The sequence below is a fragment of the Dendrobium catenatum genome, unplaced genomic scaffold (genome assembly GCF_001605985.2).
Source record: "Dendrobium catenatum unplaced genomic scaffold, ASM160598v2 fragScaff_scaffold_1608, whole genome shotgun sequence".
Classification (NCBI taxonomy): domain Eukaryota; kingdom Viridiplantae; phylum Streptophyta; class Magnoliopsida; order Asparagales; family Orchidaceae; genus Dendrobium; species Dendrobium catenatum.
This window is the reverse complement of record NW_021320070.1, coordinates 5,066,542-5,090,460: the sequence shown is the minus strand read 5'-3', so window position 1 is coordinate 5,090,460 and position 23,919 is coordinate 5,066,542. Positions and strand designations below refer to the sequence as shown.

The following is a 23,919-nucleotide window of genomic DNA, read 5'->3' as shown; positions in this document are numbered from 1 at the left end:
TTGTGTGCTTATTTATTTGTGTATGCGTATTTTTTTATTCGTTATATTTTTATTTATTTTCTATGTTTTTTGTTTATTTTCACTATTTTCTTTGGGTTTAGTTTTTCTTCGTTTTTATTATTGTGTTAAAATTTTAAATTAGTTTTTATACTTATTTTTGTGAAGTTTTCTCTCATCAACATACACATCACTTTTTTATTTCCAATATAATTTAGAAAATCAAATCTTTTTAAAGATCATTTTTTCTAAAAATAAAAAATTTACCTCCTAATTTTTTTAAAAATTATTACGTAAGTTATGGTTGACTTCTCTAAAAATAATTAAAAGAATGAAACTAATGATTTTGTCTCTCTATCTCTTTTCTTAAAGAGACTATTTTACTTTTGATTCAAAATCTTTATCAAATTATAAATTAAATTTTGAAATTGAACTTTTCATCTCCATAAATTTTTTCTATCACATAGGGATCTTTTGCAGATTATTAAATCCACCTCATAATTTTTTTAATCAAGTAGTTTATTTTTGTCAATAGAATGAATTTGCTTTAGTATTTTAAAAATTACATAAAAGAAGCATATTTGGTAAAAAAGAAAAAGGCCAATGATGCCAAATTTAGAAAGATACAAAAAGTGTATCAAAAATTAAAAGATGTTGTATGACGCCAATTTTCAAAAGATACACAAAATGTATCAAAAATCAAAATGTGATCAAAGTGTCTCAAACAACTGACAAGATGCATAAAATGAGCCCACAAAAAGTAAGCTTACCTTTATTGTACTTCTTAAGTCTTAAGAAAATCCTTTTACTATTGATATCTTTGATACTTGGGTTTGCAAATCATGATTTTTGATTCACCAAATTTTTGCATTAATATTCTATTAGATATATTTCATAAAAGGAGTTTTGAAAAGATAAATATTTTTTTTCTAATTTATTTCTTGATTTAAATATTGGATTAAAAAAATTTTGAATCTTTAAAAAAACTTGAGCTTGGATTAACAATTTTTAAATTTCTAATATTTCTAGGTTATGTGCTGTCAATACATTCCTTACTAAATTTTTGAATAAAATTAAGAGGTAACTTTCTCATTTCAAGAAAATTTGAATTTTTAAATTGATTCTTTTAAAAATATCTTCTTCACTAGATCAGGAATCATTTGATGTTTGGTTAGTCAGTTTTTTTTACTATTTTAGTTTTTTGTGCTGCTCTTCTTTTTGATAATATCAAACGGGAAGAACATACTATTGTTTTTATATTTATTTTAGTTATTTGTTTTGTTTTACTTGTTTTATTTTAAAATAAAAAAATAGAAAAAGAGGAAAGTTTTGTTTACCCCTGTTTTTAAATTTTCATATTAATGAGGAAGAGTTTAGGAGAAAATATTTTTAGTTTGCAACTTCATCAGTAATGTTTGCCATCATCAAAAATATAAAACTTGTGAGTTCGAGTTACAACATTTTAATGTAAGAGGTTTTATATATGTCACATATGTTTCTTTTGAGATTAATGAATGAATGATAAAAAAATTTCTGCATTGTGAGTTCTTGTGAGAGCTTGAGAGAGTTTGGAAGAGAAGTCCCTTAGAGAGGGAATCAAATCATCCACCAACCTTGGAAGTGTCCGAGTTTGTGGTTCTTTATCCCCTTCTTTCTTCCCCCTCTTTCTTCCCCTACTAGCTGTCGGCCTAGGATCTCCCCCACTCCCAAAATCTATGGCCACCCCTAGCAATTCCCTCTACTGTCGGCTACAAATTTCCCACCACATCTCCAAGCCTCCATCCATCTATTTCCTTCCTCCATCTATTCAGCTTGCCCTCTTTCCCCCCACTTCCACACCACCAAACCACCTAACCCTAACCCTAGCCACCACCAACCCCTTCCCCTCTTTCCCTCCACAATTAAAACCACATCCATACTTGCCTTTAACATAAACCTCGATTTGGAAGGTCATAATTTCAGATTTCAAATCAATTTTGAAATTTGAAATATTTCCTAACATAGAAAATCTATTTTAGGAATGTCTTCAAATTAAATCCAAAATAATTTTTTATTGGATTAGATTTAAATTCCGCTTCCTAACCTATGATTCCCAATTAAACAAGCATTTAATACCTTTCCCAAACCCTTCCCCTCATCCCCATATCGCCGGCACCTCTCTCCCTTTTTGCCCCTCCCATATTAATTCTCTTCCCCCTAATTACCTCAATCAAACCTCCAAATTATGAACAAGATTATCCTTTTCCTCCCATTAGTTTGAATTCAAAATTTAAATCCTAGTTCTCTCATAATTAAATTTGAGATTTAATCTCATATTTAAGAGAACCAATTAAAACCCTATTCGACCTTTCCAAAAACCTCTTCCTCAAATTTCTTCTCCTTGAGAGTTTTCTAACTGCTGTCCAAGATTCACAACAAGTCTATCTTGCTGTCCTGCATTTCCAAAAGGCCTTTCTTGTTGTTCAAAGACCTCTATGACGTTGTAGCTACTACACAGATTTTCGGGAAGTTGTGCTATCCAGAAGCATTTCAAGTGTCGAACTGCTGTCCCAACCCTCATTACTACTGTCTTAGCATCCCTATCTAGTTACTATCCAGTCATTTTGGTGACCTCCTGGCTGTCTCGCTGTCTAGAAAGTTCCCGATCGTCTTATATCTTCCTAATTCACCTTCCAATTCTGGTTATAGTTTATTCACAGTGATTCTTGTTGATCCCTTCGCTACAGCATAGTAATTTAGGGAGTTGAGTGAGGAATTCTTGCATAGTGACTAATTTTATTGTTAGCATGGGAATTTTGTTGAAAACCTTCCATATATGCAACGTTAGATTAATTGACTATTTTATTATCTTAACTTCTACACATGTGATTTTGCCTAAGCTTATTTTATCACCTTAGTATTTTATCTTATCGTTTAAATCAATATAAGATTTTGCTTCTTATTGTTATCTAAAATATAAGCGTGCAAATTTCTTAATCAAATCATATTCTTTGCATTTATGTCCTGCATCACAACAACCAAGAAAAAAGATCAAAGGAAACACACCCAACAGAAAACAAAAGAGAGCAAAGAGCAACAACAAAAAAGACCCAGAAACTAACACCAGCAACAAACAAGCAAACAAAAAATCCAAAAAAACATTAAGAACCAAAAAATAACTAAAGAAAAAATCACTCAAACCAAAAACAGACAAACAACAACACTCTCGAAAACCCAACAACCCAGGACCAAACAACAAATAGATCGAAAAAACAAAACAAGTAAAATCAAAGACCTAAGAAAAAAGAAACAAGCAACTGGACTAAAGAGGGAAAACCTCCTAAAAAACTCTGATTTCATTAACAACCATGATTAAATTAATATAAATAAAAAATGATTAGACTATCTTAATCCAAAATTTCCCCCTATTTATCATCAATCAATTGGTTCACTTGGCGCCAACGCCGTCTACCTAATCTCCCACCGGTAATTTTTCAATTTACATCACTAATTACGTTGAGTTGCAGTACGCAACGTTTCTTGCTACGGCCAAACAACAAAAAAACAACATCTACGCACCAAACAAATTGACCCCCAAATCGGACTATCTGGCTCCACACAATAGCTCAGTTTCTCACGTGGTCCGAAAGCGGGCATCTTCACCTGCCCCGCATGGTGCTGAAAGTGAACACATGAAGTAAGTTTGCAAAAAGAACCGGAGGGAAGACTGTGAATCTAGAGGGATTAAAAAAAAAAGATATAAATATGATTCCCCGTGCAATCGAACAACTTTTTTTGGGAATAATTTCGAACAAAATTCAGTGTGGCCTTATACTTCTTTTAAAAGACGAACTTGTTGACGCTAATCGTTTGACGTTGACAGCCGAGTGGGGAGTGCGGTCTACGGATCCAAAGGTGTCTCCTTTATCTCGCTGCACAATCGATAGCCCGCTTCCTGTTCTTCCTCTTCCAGTTCGCTCCTTATCAAAGAAAACCAAGCAGCTTGCTCCTCCTAGATCCTCGCCGGGAAGCTCGATTGCGCAGCTCTTTCGTGTTCTCCGGCGGTTTGCTCTCTCTCTCTCTCTCTCTCTCTCTCTCTCTCTCTCTCTCTCTCTCTTATTTAGCCTATCCCTCATTTATAATCGAGAAGTTTCTTTACCGGTGTTTGCCTCAGGCATGCGGGTGATTAGCTCAGCCTGTTTACGGGTTACAGTTTTAGCAGTTTGTGGGTTTTTTTTTTTGTTATTGTTTTGCTGCGTATTTGGCGATAGGGTTTCCGGCAATTGAGTAACCTGGGATATTCTAACCTAAAATTGCAAATATATAACTGGGAGTTGCTGATAGTAGCTTTGGAGTGAAATGTTTCCTTTAAAAGAAATACACTAGACTTTACTGAATCAGAGGGCAAAAAGATGGTTTTGTTTTTTGCGTTCTGCCATTTTATCAGTTTCTTGATAGCTACTAAGTTGTCTATGGTGTAGCATTCTTCTTGTATTGCTAAGTTGTGATGGTTTTTTTTTACTTGTTCGTTGTGGGTTTCCATAAATCATGGGAAAAAGGACTCTGAAGAGCTTCTTTTTAATGAATATAAATCAATAGTTTTTGTGTTTTTAAAGGGAAGCGATATTTGGAGAACATGTGGATTCTGTAAAAGCAATGTCTGCATTTGTCTAAGACAATAATTCAATATGTCATATTACATAATTGGAACATTTTTTAAGGTTATCTTCTCCACAATTTTGTGCTTTACACCTGCTATTGCTTCGTTATTTGTTTGTTGATCACATCATATTGCTTTTGTAGGGAATGGCCTTTCTATTTAAACTGTCACATTCATGACTATAGTATCATCTGTGAAAATACTTGAAGAAATATGAGACTGAATATTTTGAAGCTTTTGCTTGCTGGACTTCTTTCAGTTGTTGTTGCTGATATTGAAGGTACATTTCATTCCTTCTTATTTGTTTCTTGAGCATTGCTACACTGCCCAAACAAATTGACAAAAGCATTTCTTTATGATCCTGATGAGGACATCGTCAGCATTTTCGAAACGAGTACCATCAGGAGACGCCGGAGATCGACGACCACGATCATGAGTTTTATTTTGAATCATTTTATGTAGTAGTTTATTTTATTTTCAGTTTTTTTCCACTTTTGCCCCTTATGGGTATTGTCGCTATTGTTAGCCCAAGGGCAATTTAGTCTTTGTTTTCTTTTTATTTGGAGCTATATATGGCCCTTTCTTATGTAATAGTTAGTTTTGTATGTATAAAAATTATTGCTTTGTGTTCTCTTTGTGAGTGCAAACCTCCACGATCTCTTAGTGAGTTTCGTAGAGAAGCTAGATTCTCTTGTGAGTTCTAGGTTTTTCTCTTCTTCTAACTTTCCTTTATTTCTTTGGTCAATCATCATCTGGAGATTCGGATTGAAGCACTTGTGGAAAATTGAATTCACTCCTTGGATCCTTATATTTTCCTTACTTTCCTCTCCTTGATCCTTCCGCCCCCTTTCCCCTAGCCAAACCGCCAGCCAGCCTCCTGCCGACACCCAGCACCAACCCAGCACCCCATCCCGGCCGCCTGCAAGAGCCTCCCCGCCGGCCAACTCCCATGCCGGCCACCCGCCGCCACCACCACGCCTTCTTCGTCGAGCCATCCCTGGATCCATACCGCCGGCCCCCATTTGGTTTCCCTTTGCTAGTTTGAATTTCATCCTTTAATGACTTTCCTAATTAATTCACTTAAATTGGGGAATTAATTAAGGGAGTTACAAATTTTTGAAATTCAAATTTCCTCCCAATTTTCTTTCAAGAAAGGAGTTACATGACTTAATTAAAATCTGAAATCTAAATTTCAGATTTTGATTAATTAATTGTGATCCCCACCTATTTAATTCCAAGCCTCTCTCTCTCCCATATGTCCGGCCACCTTCTCCTATTGTTTCTCTTTCTACTTGCCACCTCATCACTACTTAAACACCTCTTTAATATCCCTCTCCCTCAGGTTTAATTTCAGTTTTCCATGATTTTAATTTCAAATTTCAAAATTTGAAATTTGAAATCAATTCCTCCCCCTTAATAGCCCCCCCTCTCTCTCCTAATCACCTTAATAGCTCCACAAATTCAGCCCAAATCTTCTCCCCATTGCCGCCCCTCTCTCCCTCCTTGGATTAATTTTAAATTCAAATTAAATTCCTCTCCTAAACCAGTAAAATCTAAATTTTATTTCAGATTTCCTGCATTTGCCTCTTAGCCCCCACCATAGCCGTCAAGGAAGTTTCGATAAGACGTTGGATGCTCACTAGTCATCCCATGGACTACCCGCCACCGGCTACCGCTCCAACGGACTAGCTTTTGTGTGCCATTTGTTTCCTAGTGGCATCGCTCGGTTGCTCTCAATCTTCCTCCATAAAAAGTGCCACCAACAAGCGAGTGAGTGAGAGACCCAAGGTGAAAGTTGTATTTGTTAATTGTGGATTATTGTTTCTCCCCATAGCATTACTCTCTAATTCTATGTTGTCAATTTGATATTGTCCCGTTAATCTAGTTATAACCGCATGCCTTACTTAATTTCAACTTGATAGTTCTGAAAACCTAACTTGGGTAAGCATTAATTTTATAACTAGCAAAGCTTTAAAAATCTTATATTAAAATTCCCAAGCAGTTCATGTTTCCATGCATCATGTTTCACATCAGATCCGCTTTCTTATGTGGCTCAATCAAAATGGGGAGTCTTTTTATTGGTCAATCTAATAAAATTACGAGACGATGTTAGTTTCTATGTAGATTTGTTTAGGGAGTGTAACATTTCACTTATTTTTTGATCAAAGATTATTAAGAATTTACTTCCTTTTTATTTTGACCCTTTTTTGGGGTTTTTTTTTTTTTCAATTTAGCAACTTGGTTTCTACATTATGTAACGTGTGGAGCTTTAGGTTTGCCTTAGTGGGCTATTTGGTCACTATTTCTGGAAATGTGGTGTTATGAGTTTCTAGTTCTTATCTAGATGTCAGTGTAATCTAAATTCTTTTTGTTTGGTTTGTGTATTATTGCTTGTGAAGATTGTAGTTCTATAGAACAAAGAATGGTGATTTGGAAGCCTTTTTTCTTAGTTTTTCAGCCTGAAAGATGGGTGCTAATTGAAGATTCAAGCCTACCAAACACTAGCATTAGTTATTGTTGTTATTCAACCCCAAAAATGTACTAACTACGCCTAACTTTAATGACACATCATTTGTTTTTTAGTATTTCCAATTCAAGGGTAATTGCCACTTGAGCACATAAGAGAAGAAAAAAATGCTCCCCATTTATCCCCCAATCATTTTAAAACTATAATTCATAATTAATTGGTTGAATGGAAATCATTACCCTTATCCCAATTATTTAGAGTAGGCTTTATGAATCCTCATTTTACATTTATTCTTAGAGTGTTATTTGAGTTGTTACCCTAGTATTCATAAATCATTATTATCATCTTTTATTCTTTTTATCTTAGGTATGCCCTTTCTCCTTCTTAATCCGCTATTACTTATTTAATCTTCTTATGTACTTGATATCAATGTTTAAAATTGCGTAATCGGGTATTGAGGCGTTTTTCGTTCGTGAGGCGAGGCGTAAGCCTCAAGGCGTTTTGAGGCGTAAGCCTCAAAATCAAAAAATTGCGTAAATATAAGATGATAAATTTTGTATATACTAATGAGTAAATAATATATAAAACATAAAAATGCACAAGATATGAAGTGAAATCAAAATATCCCAATAATAAGACAACATGAAATATAGTTCAACTCAAACTCCATCTTTCTCAAATCACAGTATTCTTTTCATTAACATATAATTCCAAAAATAAATAGCAATGACATATCACATAAGAACTCATAAGTCATCAACATTGTCATCACCATGTTTAAAAATGCTCAATTAGGTATTGAGGCGCTTTTTTTTTGTAAGGCGATGTGTAAGCCTCAAGGCATTTTGAGGCGTGAGCCTTATGTTAAGTGCAAATAAATGTTAAAAGTAAAATTGTATATAATACTCAAATAATATATTAAAAAATGGCTACGGGTTAGAGGTTAAGGAAGTTGATGCGACTAGGGGGTACCTGAAGTGTGATTTATTTGCGGCTTTACTTCAGAATTTATGTAAGTTTTAATATATATCGGGTGAGGTGTAAGCCTCACGCCAGTGAGGCGAGGCGCGCCTTAAGGCGGGCCTCAATCAAGTCGAGGCGCAAGCCTCATAAAAAAAACTTGAGGCGTAAGCCTCAAGGCGCTTTTCACTAGAATTGCGCAAAGGCGGGCCTTAAGGCGAGCCTCATATTGCGCAATTTTAAACCATGCATGTTCTATAATATATTATACATATACTAATCACTTAACTCTTTTTTCAATTGCCGTTATTTTTAATAGATGTTATTCTAAGTATAATAGTTTTTAATTTATCTTTTCTAGCTTTTCCACACATCTATCAATAATCTCATTTCTATAGCACTCAAAATATACAACAAATTTTTTTACTTCCCAATAAAACAAATATTAAAATATCAATGTCTAATTGCAATTATGTAAAATTTGCTTCTAATTGTTCATGATATCTTCCTATCACATAATATACTGAAGTCACTTCTTCTGTTAGGTGGTGTTGGGAGGATATTTGAGAAGTGATGATTGTTCATGTTACTTTGTGAATGGTTTCTTATTTGTTTGAAGGAAATGAAGGTATGTTAGAGGGTAGTATTTTCTTATAGTATTTTGTGATTGATTGGAATTGATTGGGGAGAGTTTGGTTAGCTAGAACTGTAGTTTCTAGCCTTGGCCAAGAGCTACAAGGGATGTAGCTTAGTTAGGAAGGTGTGGTGATCAAGGTGGATTAGTTTAGTGATAGGAAATGATCGTAGAAATCCAGTATTCCTTTGCTGGAATTTAATTCAGCAGCCGCAAACACAATCCCCAAGAAGAATTTAGAGGAATAACCAAAGAAAAACATTTTCAACTGTTGATATAAGGAAGAAAACAAACAAAATACAATGGATCTTCAATTGGAGAGGAAGATCCAGCTCTCTTAAATCCATAGCGGCCGGCTAGAGCCCAAACATCCTAAGAACCATCTAATATCATCCAATAATACATACCCACAAACCTTAAATTTAACAAAACTACTTAAAGCATGCAATATTTAACAAATACCCAAAACAACCCTCCCAATTTGAAATTCTCTCCTAACCACCCCCCTCTCCGCAGTTGAAATTAACCTTGGGCCCCACCCTTATGTGCTATCGGTTTCGAGTGAAATCCTTTCGCCTCCCGAAGCTTGAAGCCCATTTCGCCTTCCACCTCATGTAACTCTAGTTGGTCCAGGAGGGATTGGCCCAAGAGTGATCGATCTAGGCTGGACTAGTCCATCAATATCCCCCTTCTCAAAGAGCCACCTTTTTCGATAGGTGAAAAAAATAGAATCGACTGCTTCACTATCACCTCCCTCCTCAATTTCCTTGTCATCACAAATGGTGAGAACTTGAAGAGTTTAACCTTACACCTATGCCCCAGTGTATACCTCTCATCACATCTGAAATACAACTCATTTTCCCTCTTCTTCTGTAACTCCATCTTTGTAAGCTTCATGAATTTTCTCTCAGGTCTCCCTCCTGCAGTCTTCTCCTTCCGGATCTTCTTAAGAATATATGGTGTCGGCTCCTTGGATGCAAGGTGATGATCATCCTGTATGAGCCTCATGAGTTGCTATCTCTAGTCCCTCTCTCTAGGTGCCTTTGATCCTCCACTAATTGGTCTAGCTCTATATCCTCTCTCAAATCACGAGGCCTCATCACTTTAATTGCCACCGGAATCTTTGTTCTGAGCCCTTTTAATAAGTTCCCCTCCAATACAATTTCCAGAAGCTGATCCAGTCAACTGGCCCATGTCTTCAAATTTCTCACAATATTCCATCACTGTCCCCTTCTGCGTCAGGTCAAAGAATTGCTCATAGAAGTCCCTCCCATGTTAGTTTGTAAACATTTCAACAAGCAGTCCTTAAACTCCCTCCGGGCCTCGTATGGGTCGCATTGTATCCCTCCATTGGTACAACCCAACTGCTTTCCCCTCCAAGCACATCCCGATCACCATTAGTCTCTCATCATCTATCAACCTATTGATAGTAAATTACCCTGTAGATCCGTCAATGTGCATCATCTCCCTTAAAAATAGGCATCTTCAACTTCTTCACCCTTTGGTCTCCTTCATTCCCCATGTTTCCTCCATAATTTCCCATTCCCCAAAGAGGTGATTCCCCCTAGTGTCCTAATCATCCTTTTATGCTCGTACCCAAACCTGTTGTCAAATTCCCACATTTGCGGACTCCTGCTATTGTTTGTTGGCGCCCCGACACTACATTATTTGTTACAAATTAGATATAGTTGCTTTTAAAGAGCCCCCCCCCCCCCCCCCCCCTTCTTTCAAATTTAACACCCCTTCAATAATCAGCTTATCTCCTTTCAAATTCAACACCCGTTCTATCATAATCAACCCCTCTACTTTCAAATTCTGCCCTCCTCTCAAATTCAGCACCCCTTTATTCATGTCCGGCCTCCTTACGCCTCTTCCCATACCCTATCCAACTCCTCCCTAGGAATAGGCTCTAGGGGGGGCATTCTCTTTTCTTCCTTCAGAATCTCCACCTCCTGATCTTCTTCCCTTCGCCTTATCAGATTACAATTTTCCCCACTTCCTTGGTTGCTGGCGGCTTCCCTTGCCTCTCGACACCATTTTGGGTTGGCCCTCGAGCAACTTCTTCAATATTTCCTCTAGGATGGAAAATTTCTCATCGATCTTCTTATGGACAGCTGAAATTTGACTTTTGAAATATGAAAATTGAGTTTGGAGATCTGAAATTTTTTATTTCAATTGTTCCCTTCCAACACTTCCACCTTTGTTCCTGCCATGGGTACCTAGATTTAGGCTCCAACAACAATAAAACAACAACATTGATGTGAATCTGGCCTCCAAACAACAAAAAAACAGCAAGATCTAAGATAAAAATACAGCATAAATCAACGAGAAAGACTTTATTTTTAGCTTGAGAAATTGCTCTGACACCAATTTGATAGGAAAGCTCGTAGAAATCCACTATTCTTTGGTTGAAATGTAATTTCAGTAGCCCCAAACACAATCCCTAAGAAGAATTAAGAGGAATATCCAGAGAAAATACTTTTTAATTGATAATATAAGGAAGAAAACAAGCAAATATAATTGATCTTCAATTGGAGAGGAAGATCCAGCTCTCCCAAATCCTTAGCTGTTGGTTAGAGCCCAAACTCCCTAAGAACAATCTGATTTCAACCAATCAAACCCTAGGTTTAACAAAATACTTAAAGCATACGATATTCAACAAATACCCAAAATAACCCTACCAGTTTGAAATTCCATCATAGTTGTCCCCTCTCCCCAGTTGAAATTGGAGCCCCACCCGAAGGGACGTGCGATCAGTTTCGAGCGAAATCCTTTTGCCTCTTGAAGCTCGTTCTGCCTTCCGAAGACCGTTCCACCTTCCGCCTCAAGTAACTCTGGCTGGTCTAGGAGGGACCAGCCCAACAATGACTGGTCCAGACAAGATCGGTCCATCCATCATTTATCTTTTGAGTAGAGGATGGGGGTTATAGTTTATGATTTCATTTAGTTTAAAGGTGGAAGGAAGTGAGAGAAAATTGAAAGCTCCAATTAATGTTTTGGAATGTGTTGGAGACCCAGAGGGGGGTGGACCAAAAAAGAGAGGAAGAGAGATATTCAAAACACACAAAATGATAACCTGAATAACTCACCAAAGATTTCAACAAGAGAAAGCCACCAACCCAACAACCCTATTACAATAAGCAACTAAGCTTTGTAATTTCATTTAGGGGCTATTTGGTTGGCTGAAAAAAAAAATGCAGTGTATTTGAAATGCTTTGATGTTGGTTGGATGAGTGTAAAATAAATGCGGAGTTTTATTTTTTGTTTGGCTTGGAGTAAAATAAATGTACGTTGTGTAAAGTCCAAAGATAGATGGTTAGTGGAAGTGGTGGGCATTGGTGGCGGCTAGCGATGGTGGCCGGTGCCAATTACTAGTAGTTATGGCGACCGGTCATTGACACTAGAGGTTGTTGGCGATGGTGGCGGCAGTCGGTTGTAGCGGGGTGATGGTGGTCGCGCGGGCAATAGGAGGCAATGAAGTTCCAATGTATTTGAAAATTGCATAATCGGAGGAATTCCAAATACACAAAACATGAATTAAAGAGTGAATTCCAAATACATTAAAACTTTACACTGTATTTATTTCACTTCAAACCAAACATCAATATTCTTCAAATCCCTGCATTTGAAATACTTTACACCCCTTTTACTTCAAACCATATAGGCCTTCAAAAATATGAAATAAATATAGTTATATTACATTTTAATGGTATTATGGTATATATATATATATATATATGTATATATATATATATATACATATATATATATATATAACAAAATTTAGGCATGGTTAATCCAAAAGTAAGAAGAAAATATCCTATTTAGAATAATACAAAGTTAAATCCAAAGTCTAATACACTTTGTAACATATGCATTTATTGTAGGTTCGCTTTCGAAGTTGCCTTGAAATTGAATATTTACATTTCAGTTCTTTCTAATTTTATATTAAATTTTAACTTATTTATTAAATCCCTATTATTTTACAATTGCTACTAAGCGTATCATTATATTTGTTGAAACTTTTTACATAATGTGGTTTATATGCATGTGATATAAGTTATGAGAGTTAATAAAAGCGCTGCTTAGTTTTGCGCATTGAAACAAAATCGAACGCTTGTGCATTGCATTGGGTTATGAGCTTTGAAAACATTGATTTTAGATGCTTGTATTGGGCTTATTTCAATGTTTGGACTCTTTATAGTCTTATATACAGAGCACTTGCAACTATAATTAATTATTAAAGTTTCAGCACATTAATTTGATTGCTATTTAAATTAGAATTCATAAATTTATGTTTCATTGTCCATAATATTTTTATCACATATGACTCTTGAATCATTTCTTAAGTTATAATGTAATTTAATCATAAAAATTATTTTTACATCTATATTTGTGTATAACTTATCATCTAATTTAAGCATAAAATCTACCACATCCAAATAATATTTGATTTCCTAAAATTCTTTATTATTTGAATTTAATTCACATATCTATTACATACAAATTCACCAACATTCTAATTATTAATTTAATTTTAGTGTAAATTACTGTTAAATTCAGAGAATTGATGAGAAAAAAATGCTTAATTTCATTAGACACAACTATCCCTATTTATAGATATATACAAGATGTCTTAATAAAGAAACAAATAACTATAGAATCATGCATAATTGCCTTAAAATAGTCATTCCTAAATCAGCCACCCAAATATAGAAGGAGATCGACGTGATATAGATGTGCCTCCCATGGATCCTCATTCTGGCTGTGGGATTAAGGGCCAAGGGATGGCTGAGATTTAACACTTCCCTTCAAGCTGGGAAATATAAATCTGTCATTCTCAGCTTGGTAATCAGTCCCAGAAAGATAGAGTTAATTAAGTCTCGTGGTAAGAATGTCTGCAACATTAGTTTCATCCTTTTCTTGCACCCCATCCGCTGCTTTTTTTTAGGATCATACAAAATTTTATAAATTCTTGTTCTTTGATTAAAAGAATTAACAATGTCATCATAAAACCTTTAATCATTTAACCACCAAATTTTTATATTTGAACCAACAATTGTATCATCCAAGCTTTTCCTATGCTTATGTGATCCAGAAGTCCTCTTGTATGCACTGATCACACTTCCATCTTGATTTTGTTTTACCAGTATCTTTAATGTGGTTATGATCTTTAACCAAATATTTCACTGTAGACTTTTGAGAGGAGAGAACTTTCTTTTATTTCAATTCTTTGTCTTCAGCCTCAGTATACTTAACTCCTTTCTGCTTAGTGCCAGCAGTTTGCTTGTTTTCCGAGAATCTTACTCTAATTTTTCTTTGAGATCCATTTCTGCCTCCATTACTTGGAAGCTTTTTGTTAGAATTATTCCAAACTTTTTTCTTATTACCAACTCCATAATGATCATTACTGGTTGACAACTGCAATGAAGCATTTCTTCCTCTGTGATAACATAGATCTGACCTTCTATCAGGCTTTGTTGTTTCTGAATCCAAGCTATGTTTGGTATTAACTCTAGATTTACCACTATGATGGTAAAATTCAGTCTTTTTCTTTGCAGCCATGGAATCACCATTCCCATTATGAAAGATCCATTATTTGTCACGAGTTTGGAAGATCCTTCTGCTGCAGCAACAAATTTTTCATGATGAAAAATTTCACCTTTTTGTTGTGCAAATTCCTGAGGCGAGTCGTCAGAATGGAGCCACTTAAATAATTTATGGCCAGCTTCTTGATATTCACCAGAAGCATTCATTTCATTATGTATCGATGTGTTAGGTTTCCCCTGAAATACAGTAGCAACAATTTTGATGTAATCACTTAATAGAGCACTATTGCCATTAAGTAATTTAGCCAAATAAGTCTTTAGCTTCAAGGAACAGTTAACAAGCACTTTCTCAACTAGCTTATTTGTTGTTTGCAGACTATTCTTTTCAACAATTTTCACACAATCCAATAAACATGAAAGAAGCTGTGCATAAATACTTTAAGTCTCCTCCAAAACAACTATCATGATAGTCTCCATTGAGTAAAAGACAATATTAGAATGCTTTGACCTTTGTTGTCTTCAGGAAATGCTGAAACATTTCCAATATCAATTCATCACAATCAAGATCTAACATCAAAACACAGGATCATACCTTTGCAACAGTTTTAATTATTGAAACTCTCTTCGGAAATGAACGGCTTGACATCTCATTCAAAATCTTGAAAGTTCCGATAATCAATCTAAATATCTCCTTCATTGTATCATCATCATATGGAGAATTTGGTGTCGTTATTCTTATTATTTCACTAAGACAAGGTGCAATGGAAACCTTCACTAAGAAAAGGTGCAATGGAAATCAATGCCTTCATAGAAGGTTGAACAACAATCAACATTGAAGTAGATGGAGATTGCTCCATTCTTTATAATATATTTTCAGCTTTATCAAAAAGTAGCAAAAGCTGCTGAAAATTGGATGGAGGAGATGCCAACTTATTTCCGATGTCTTTTATCCCATTCTCCAACATTAAATCATCAGTCGACATTTGCACGAGAGAGGTTGCATGTACGACAATAATGGCTCCAAGCTCTCGGTCCCTTGCAGGCACGCATAAGACTATTGATCCAAGCATTCAGCTCTTCCCTGGCATGCACTCATAAAAACTCCTGCAGGACACCTTCCGACGATCGATTCTGCTTTTCCATAGGTAAGAATGTATGCACAGTGGCTTGACCTCCTTCGCACGTACAAGGGTTCCTATTCGCTCCTCTCCGCTCGGCTTCCAGGAAGCGAGGCACGAAACAGATAACCAAGAGGACACTGCATCTCCCTGGATTGCACAGAAGGACAAAACTGAGCCTGACGTTGTTGCTTTTAGGAGGAGGTCCTAGCTGCTGTCTAGACGCACGCAAGAGTAGAGGTCATGCGCTCGACTTCTCTCGTTTTTGTTTGGTCGACTGTGGATGTCACACGCAAGAACGAAGATCGAGCCCAATGTCGTCGTTCTTAGGAGGTCCTTGCCATTAGGGCCAGACGCACGATTTCTCGTCTCATTCAATCGCACGTACGCGAGAGGAAGCTTTCGCTCGACTCCTCTAGGCTTTGCCCGAGACGCATGTAAGAGGAACCATCCCGCTCAATCTCTCCTCAGTCTTAGACACACGAGAGACTCCCATCTCTGCTTCTTCTGGCTGCAAGCATGAAATAGAGGGCACGAGAGATTTGGACCGCTCTACTCTCGTTCGATCTCCAATGGAAATGAAGGCCGCTTGCTCCTCTCCGCTTCCTTTGATTTGTATATTTAAGCGATTTGGGCAAGAAGGCAGGTGGAAGGACCAATATTCCTCAAAATTCCGGTGGTGGGAATCTGGCTCTGATAACCTGATAAATTTAGAGAATTGATGAGGAAAAAGACTTAATTTTATTATACAAAACTATTGCTATTTATAAATCTATACAAGATGTCTTAATAAAAAATCAAATAACTATAGAATCATACATAATTGCCTTAATATAATCCTTCCTAAATCAGCCACTAAAATATAGAAGGAGATCGGCGTGATCCAAGTGAGCCTCCCACGATCCCCATGTTAGCTATGTGATCAAGAACCAAGAGATGGCTGAGATTTAACAACGTGATTTAGGTGAGCCTCCCAATGATCGCCATGTTAGCCGTGGGATTAAGGGCCAAGGGATAATTGAGATTTAACAATTACAAATAAGATATTTAATTTTAATTAAATATTTGAATTATAATCTTTTTTATTTATAAACTTTTAAAATCAATTTTGTTAAATTTATTTTTCATGTCTTTCAAATGAGATTATATTTATTAAAAATCCATTTTGAAAAATATTCATATAAAAACCATTTAAAAATATTAAAGATAAATTTCTTTCAAGTGAGATTATTAATTTAATTTTCATTTAAATTACAAAATAATATATTCTTATAAAACCCTTAAAAAATTATACTCACATTGTTTCAAGAGCTACGGAAGTATGGGGGCTGCAGCTAGATGATGGAGGGAGAGAAGGTCATGGTTACTATGTGCTAGTTGAAGATGAAAGCTTGGTTGAAGAATTTGTTGCCTCTTATATTAATAATTGATTGGCTATTTAACAAAAAAAAGAGTAACCAATAAACTCTAAAATTGATAAAATCAAACCACTAAGTCGACAGGTGTTGTGCTTCTTGCAAGTATTTTAATGTTCAACAACACTTTTTGACTGCTTTGTAGTCAATTGAATACAAGGTGATGTGCATCCTCTTCACATTGCACCTCGTCACTAGGGTTTCAATGAATGACCCTACATGACAATCCGACGTAGAACTGAGTCGGAGAATTTAGGTTCAGTTTCACTCGATTAAATTTTTTAATTAAATTTGGGTTGACCCAAAAACTCAAAATTGACTTAAATTGACCTGATTAATATTTGGGTTTGGGTTAAATAGGTTGGATTTAGGTTAAATGGGTCGTATTTGGGTAAACATACCATGTTCAAGTTAAATAGATCATGTTTGGGTTAAACGAGTCATATTTGAGTTAATTGCGTCATATTGATCCAAAATTACATGATCCATATAAGAAACCTGTTAAATAAGCTAGGTTTGGGCTGATCAGGTTGGAGTTGAGTTGGATTTGGATTGAACATTTTAATCCATATAATAAATGGGTTAGATTCGGGCCAAGCAAATCCAGGCCCCGTCAACTTCATGTTAGACCCAAACTCAATCCATGAACCCTAGTTGACACCTCTACACTTCATGTGAGAAGCACTATTTTAACAAGTTTGGCTTAAATAAGGAAGAGAGTGATCCTTTTCATTGCAATCTTCACATAACTTCCTTGGAGGAGTCACTCTGAAGGATGATGATGTTGTTCTTCTTGTTTTATGATGATTGGTGATCTTCATGCTTGATGCAAGGCCATTGTCTAGGATCTTATAATTGGTCTATGTGTATGTTGAGGTCGTGATATATCAACTCCATCAGATCACAAAGAATTCTACTAAGTTAAAAATCAAGGAAGTCATCCACTGAGTATGGTCCAAGCATCTGGACATCTTCCATAGCCACCCAAGTGCTTCAGAAAGAGGCTGCAAATTCTTCCAATTGATGAGGAACCTATTGGGAGAATATATAGAGACAAGAGCTTCATTTGGAATGATAATTTCAACCTCCTGAAAGTTTGGATGGACTGACAAGCAATGATTTTGGTCTCTTGTAAGAGGAGTCTAGAAGTTTTAAGGTTTTATAGTGTCTCTATGGGGAATATTGTCTTCCATAATAAAAATAGGATTAATAAATGTATTCAAAGGCAGTTCAGTAAAATTAGCATTCGATCTAAATTTTCTTTTAAATTTTAATGGTCCACTAGCCTTTGTATTTATTTATTTTTATATTTTCTGGTTGTCTAGTGTTCAGAATGAATACAAATTGAAACATTGGCAGTTGGTTAAATGGATGGGGCCACTAATTGATTTTTTAAAGTCAAAGAAAATTCAAGTGTTGCAAACGGGCTCTAGGCTAGCCACATCAACAAGCCCAGTGACGCATGGAGAACAAGTGGACATTGACGTCAAGAGAACCACAATGGCAAGCCAAGGATGACGATGGCGAATTGTGAGGCATAATAATGAAAATCCTCTTTACTTAATTATTTGGTTTCTTCCTTTTGTGAAGTTTTTTTTCTCTTTTAAGTAATGTTTATCTTCACTTTATTCAAGAAAAAATGAAAATAATGTACTAGGATCAGCTCATCAAGAACGTTTGCTTCAGATCATTCGTATATAACCTTTTAGTTCCCACTGCAATAAGTGAGGCGTATTGAATACCTACATACGATGATACATATAATTACATTGTTGGATAATTTTACTCAAATATTTCCCCCCTTTTTTTTCTTCTGGAAACAAGCAGAAATTACGAGTGACTTTTCAAAATGCGGGAAAGACGCTTGTTTTTTTTGTGTGGGTATTTTCTGCTAATAAACCGTGCTAATCTAGGATGATCATCTGCAGCAATTGCTACATGTCTTCTTCTCCAGCATTCTCAAACTGCTGGAATTACATCTTGACATCACATCATTTATATATCACTACATTATCTCAGTATCTTTCTGATTGTATGTTGGGAAATGTTTGTTTCCACATTTCTATATCATGACTTGAATACTTTCCCTTTCCTCATTTGTTCATGCCTGTGTTTCATAATTAGCTTCATTTTTTATTTTTTATTTCCTTGGTGAAATAACTAAGGCCTAACTGTCAAATGTTTCAGGGGATGCATTAGTTGACATGAGAAATAAATTAAATGCTACTAGTACTCAGCTTAGTGATTGGAATCAGAATCAGGTTACTCCTTGCACTTGGAATTCTGTAATTTGTGACAGCAATAACAATGTTGTTCAAGTGTAAGTTGGCCTTGCATTTGTCCTGCAATGTTTTGTGAATATCTATGTTATGGCTTGTAGTACAATCTTGCAAAAACAAGTGTAGGTTATTTTATTGAAGTGGTGACATCTATAAGGAGCTTATATTTACCTTTATTTGATTAGTTACCTAACACATTTAATGTTTTCCATATTTCTGTTGCAGAACATTGGCTAACATCGGGTTCAATGGAGTTTTGTCGCCAAGAATTGGAGAGCTAATGCATCTCAATGTATTGTAAGTTTACATGGTACTCTTAAGGCTGCTTTTGACAAGTTTCGGTAAACCTGGGTATTTTTGTATTGAAGAGAAAAAGAACTTACAAATAAGTTCATTTTACTCCATCAAATTTATTACCATATGTACTGAGATCATGTTTCTACGGTCTTTTTTCTATCATTAATAAGAGAGATTCTAATATATAGATATTTTTTTTTAAATTTTTTTTTTAATATTTTTATATATTATTTTCCTCTGTTGTTCTCTTTTTCTGCAATATATATAGACTGTATATGTTGTTCAAACACAATTCAATGAAGATCAATTTTCTTCTCATCTCATTTTCTATGATGCCATCAAAACTAGAAGTCTAGACCTCTCAATGATTCATGCTGCAGGTGTTTTCATTTGAGCATCAGAGATTCCCTATCATGCCTGATGCCTTCGTTCCTCTCTTGTATTGCCAACAAAGTCCCATCTTTGGCCTTGATTGCAATTCCCATATTTGAGATTAATGCTGCTAGTCATCTCTAATTTCAATTGCGATCACCCATCTATGATCCCGACCAAATTGTCGGATCTCCAATGCCATGGGCTTATGACCCCAGCCACAATGGCCAATCTCAAACATCGCACGTCTCCATTCGTAAGCACCTATTTCGAACCCTACTTTTGCCAAGTCTAACAAGAATGTCTCCGGTGATCTAACATTTACATCACCACCTTCCCTTCTACACTATCTTATAAGATATGCAACCACTTAATCAAAGCTCATATTTGCCAGTGCTCACAAATCTATGTTGCATTATATCTAACGACTTTGCCTCTATATAGATATCTACAACCATTATCACCGTCTTTCTTCTCGATACCTAACATAACACACATTGTGATGCTGACTTTTTTATCCTTGATCCATTATAAGGTTTCACCGCAATGGTCTCCACTACACTATGTGTGATTCCAGCACTACATGCCTCTAGAAATAAAAAATCAATTTTAAAGCCTTGGCTATTCCACACACCAATCTCAAGAATAACAACTTTTCGAACTAACTCTATGCTCTACTTACAAGTTACACCTATGACTCTTCTCATCAGACTAACAAGACAACGACAAGCCATCTATTGTGGGTCCAAAGTCATGGTTCTTGCACTGATGATGGGTCTATTATTCTATGGCTTCTACTAGTCCACATTTCCAGTCGTTGATTTTCCATCTTTCTCCATGCACCTTGACCTCTCCGCGTGTTCCGTGATTGTGAATTCACATTAGACATATTGGCTTGGTTGTATGCGCACATCTAACTCCCTCCATCACATCACACCTCTGCTCAACCTTGCATTCACACAGCTGAATGTCAATCTCATAAAACCATCCTTTCTTAGCTACCCTATTCATCACATGACTCGTTGTCGATGTGGCTTGCCACCATCATACATTCTCTATTTGAGGATCTAATCTTGCCTTCTCTATCATAAATCTTGAGGTCACCGCACCACATCCCTGTATGCAATCCCTTTTTGACCATTTATCATGGACCTCATGAGTTATAGTCATGTTCTTCCTACTACACTTTCAACATCTTGGCATTCCACTTGCAACTACTTTGTTAGAAACATGGACCCTTCTCTTCTTGTGATTCGACATTACTTTTATTTATGGCATCTCTTACAGTCTAACTTCTTGTGATTCAACATTACTTTTATTATTGGCATCTCGATGAGGGTCTTCTATGTGTCAATATTGTGAGAACTTCAGTCACATTATTAGGGGTTGTCCTACTCAGAAGTGTTGCCATTGGTTCCAAGTTTAATTTCAGACATAACTAAAAATGATCTAAGATCCTGCTGATGTAGTCTTTTGGAGCCATACCATCTATGAAATCATTCCGGTCCAATACTTCATTAGGTATTAAGACCTCAACTATCACTGCTACTTCCACAATTATCAAACCTTCTTCATCCTCTATTGTTACTCTTCTGTAAAAGACTTGTAGGTTCTCTTCAAGCAATACAAACCTCAAACCACTAACCTTATCTCTTTTTTCATGTCTACTATCTCGGGTACATTACTTTGTGCCTTGATTTTTTTTTTTCCTTTAGAAATAATATGACTACTGCCTACCAGTGCTCATCGCTCTGCTAGGGTTTCTTGCGAACCCTAGGCCACTTTAGGTTCTTCTCTCTTTCTCCCGTTTGGAGGCTGCTCTTCGGGCCTTCTCCTCCTTTTTTCTCATTCTCTAGATGAATTATGCTACAGATTTGCCTCCGCTGAAGTCCTCTTCTCATATGGGTATCTCACCCATGACGGCTTCCTTAGATCCACAAGATTGGAGGGGGTAACTGACTTCTCGTCATTTCTCTCCTAAAGATTTTTCCGTTTCTTTCATTCCTTCTAAAGATAACTTGACTCTTTTTTCGGATGATGATGTTCAAACTGCTTCAAAATCTGGGGGGTTAACTTGGGAAGGTTACTCCTTAGGTAAGAGGCCTTTCTTTGAGGCTTTACATTCTGCGATGTTAAAGGCTTGGAAGTTAAAATGTACGTTCACGCTTCTTTCTTTGGCAGAATGCTTCTTCTTGATGAAATTTTTTTTTTCCGAAAGATTTTGATTTAGTTGGGATGGGGGGTGCATGGTTTTTCTTTGGGAAACATTTTATCATTCAAAAATGGTTGCCTTTGTTTCATCCAAAGCGAGAGGAATTTGTACCAATTTCTCTTTGGATTAAAATTTAAGATCTTCCTTTGGTTAGCTGGACTTTTGAGGGTATTTTAACAAATTGTGGATATAATTCCTAGTATTAAATTGTGGGATTTTAACAATCTTATTTTTAATATTGGTGTTCAAGACCTTTCTTTTGTTGGCTATTGTTCACTTAGTTTAACCAAAGATGTGATTTTCCTATTTATATTAAACTAGATAGGATTTTGGTTAATGGTTTTTTGTTGGAAGTTTTTCCGTCCTCTTATTATAATATGGACAAACCTAGATGTTCTGATCACTCTACACTGATTCTCTGCAATAATAAAATGTCTAATTTTAAGCATCGTTTCATTTTTAAAAATTTCTAGTGCTCTAAACCAGAATTTTTGGACTCATTGATGCTTTTTCTTCGTCCCCTGTTGGTTGTCTGATTAATGATCTTTACTATAGGTTGCATCAGCTTAAATGTAGTATTAAATCTTAACTTTGGATTTCTTCTAAGTTTGTTTATGGTAATATTGATGACCTTAAGAAGAAACAAAGTCTTCTTTTATAGGATATTAATTGTAATCCTCTCGATAAATAACTAAATGATTATTTAAAAGAGGTGAATTATTTTCTTAATCATTATATACTTTTATGGGCTTCTTGGCTTATTCAGAGATTAGAAGCTAAATGACTTTCTTGTGGAGAGGATGATTTGGGCTTTCTTCATTCAAAAATTTGTGTTAGACAAAATAGAAATAATATTAAAGTTATTTCTACATCTGAGGGATTGATAACTAATTCTAAAACTATTTCTGAAGCCGTTATTCAACATTTTGAAAGGTTTTTTAAATTCTTCAAAACCTTCTTTTGCTACTTCCAATTTTATTCCTATTGGAAGGACTATTCATGATGTGCTAATTCCTAGTCTTTTGGCCCCTATTTCTATGGAAGAAATAAAGTAGGTTGTATTCTCAGCTCCATCCTCTTTTGCTTATGGTCCTTATGGTTTTATGTTTGAATTTTTAAAAAATTTGCTGTTTTACATTATTTCTCTTTTTGTCACATGCCTAGAATTGCAAAAGCTTTTGCTATTGCACTTATTCCAAAATGTACTCATGCTTCTCTGATCAATGATTTTAGGCCAGTTTCCTTATGCAATGTTAAAACCGTGGAAAAAATTTTGGCTAACAGAATACAACGTATTATGCTATTTATTATTCACCCAAGTTAGTCTGGGTTTATTAAAAGAGGATTTCATCTGATAATATTTTGTTGACATTTGAATTATTGATGGACTTTAATTGTTTTGGCCATAGTTAAGTATTTTTGTGCAAAGCTTGACATTCATAAGGCTTTTGATTATGTTTATAGAGATTTTTTTTTATAGATTAACTAAAAATGATATTCCTAAATGCTTCATTTCTCGGATTAAATGTTGTATTAAGGAAAATTTCTTCTCTATTGCTATTAATGGTTCTTTGGACGAGTTCTTTAGCTCATCTTCAGGTATGCGTTAAAGCAAATCTCTTTCTCCTTATTTATTTTGTATAGTGATGGATGCCCTATTTAATTTGATTGATGATAAGCCTTCGTATACTCACTTTGAGGGTATGGCTGCTAGTGAGAATTATATTTCTTATTTAATATATGTTGATGATGTTTTGGCCTTTAAAAAAGCCTCTGTTCCTAATGCTGAAAAATTAAAGGATATTTTGGAATATTTTTCTTTTTGTTCTGGTCTTCTTGTTAATCATAATAAAAGTTTGGCTATTTTTTTCTAAAGATACTCTGTTGGCGTATAATATTTGTCAGATTTTGAACATTTCAAATTCTCAGAACACGATAAAATATTTGGCTTTACTTATTTCTATAAGAAGGCTCATAGTT

The 23,919-nt window shown here is 35.5% G+C and overlaps 1 protein-coding gene across 1 annotated transcript; it reads left to right on the top strand.

Annotated features, from left to right (window-relative positions):
* Positions 1 to 3,787: 3,787 nt before the first annotated feature.
* On the top strand, positions 3,788 to 19,429 carry LOC110107620 (LRR receptor kinase SERK2-like). The gene is made up of 4 exons (XM_020837956.2): positions 3,788 to 4,040; positions 4,780 to 4,916; positions 18,967 to 19,099; positions 19,284 to 19,429. The coding sequence occupies exons 2-4, from the start codon at positions 4,850 to 4,852 to the stop codon at positions 19,357 to 19,359; spliced, it is 276 nt and encodes a 91-aa protein (XP_020693615.1). The 5' UTR covers positions 3,788 to 4,040; positions 4,780 to 4,849; the 3' UTR covers positions 19,360 to 19,429.
* The last annotated feature ends 4,490 nt before the right edge of the window (positions 19,430 to 23,919 follow it).

Coding starts and splice junctions, on each gene's coding strand:
- LOC110107620 (XM_020837956.2), top strand. CDS start 4,850: ATGAGACTGAATATTTTGAAGCTTTTGCTTGCTGGACTTCTTTCAGTT. Junction 4,917..18,966: donor TGTTGTTGCTGATATTGAAG/GTACATTTCATT, acceptor CAAATGTTTCAG/GGGATGCATTAGTTGACATG. Junction 19,100..19,283: donor AATAACAATGTTGTTCAAGT/GTAAGTTGGCCT, acceptor TTTCTGTTGCAG/AACATTGGCTAACATCGGGT.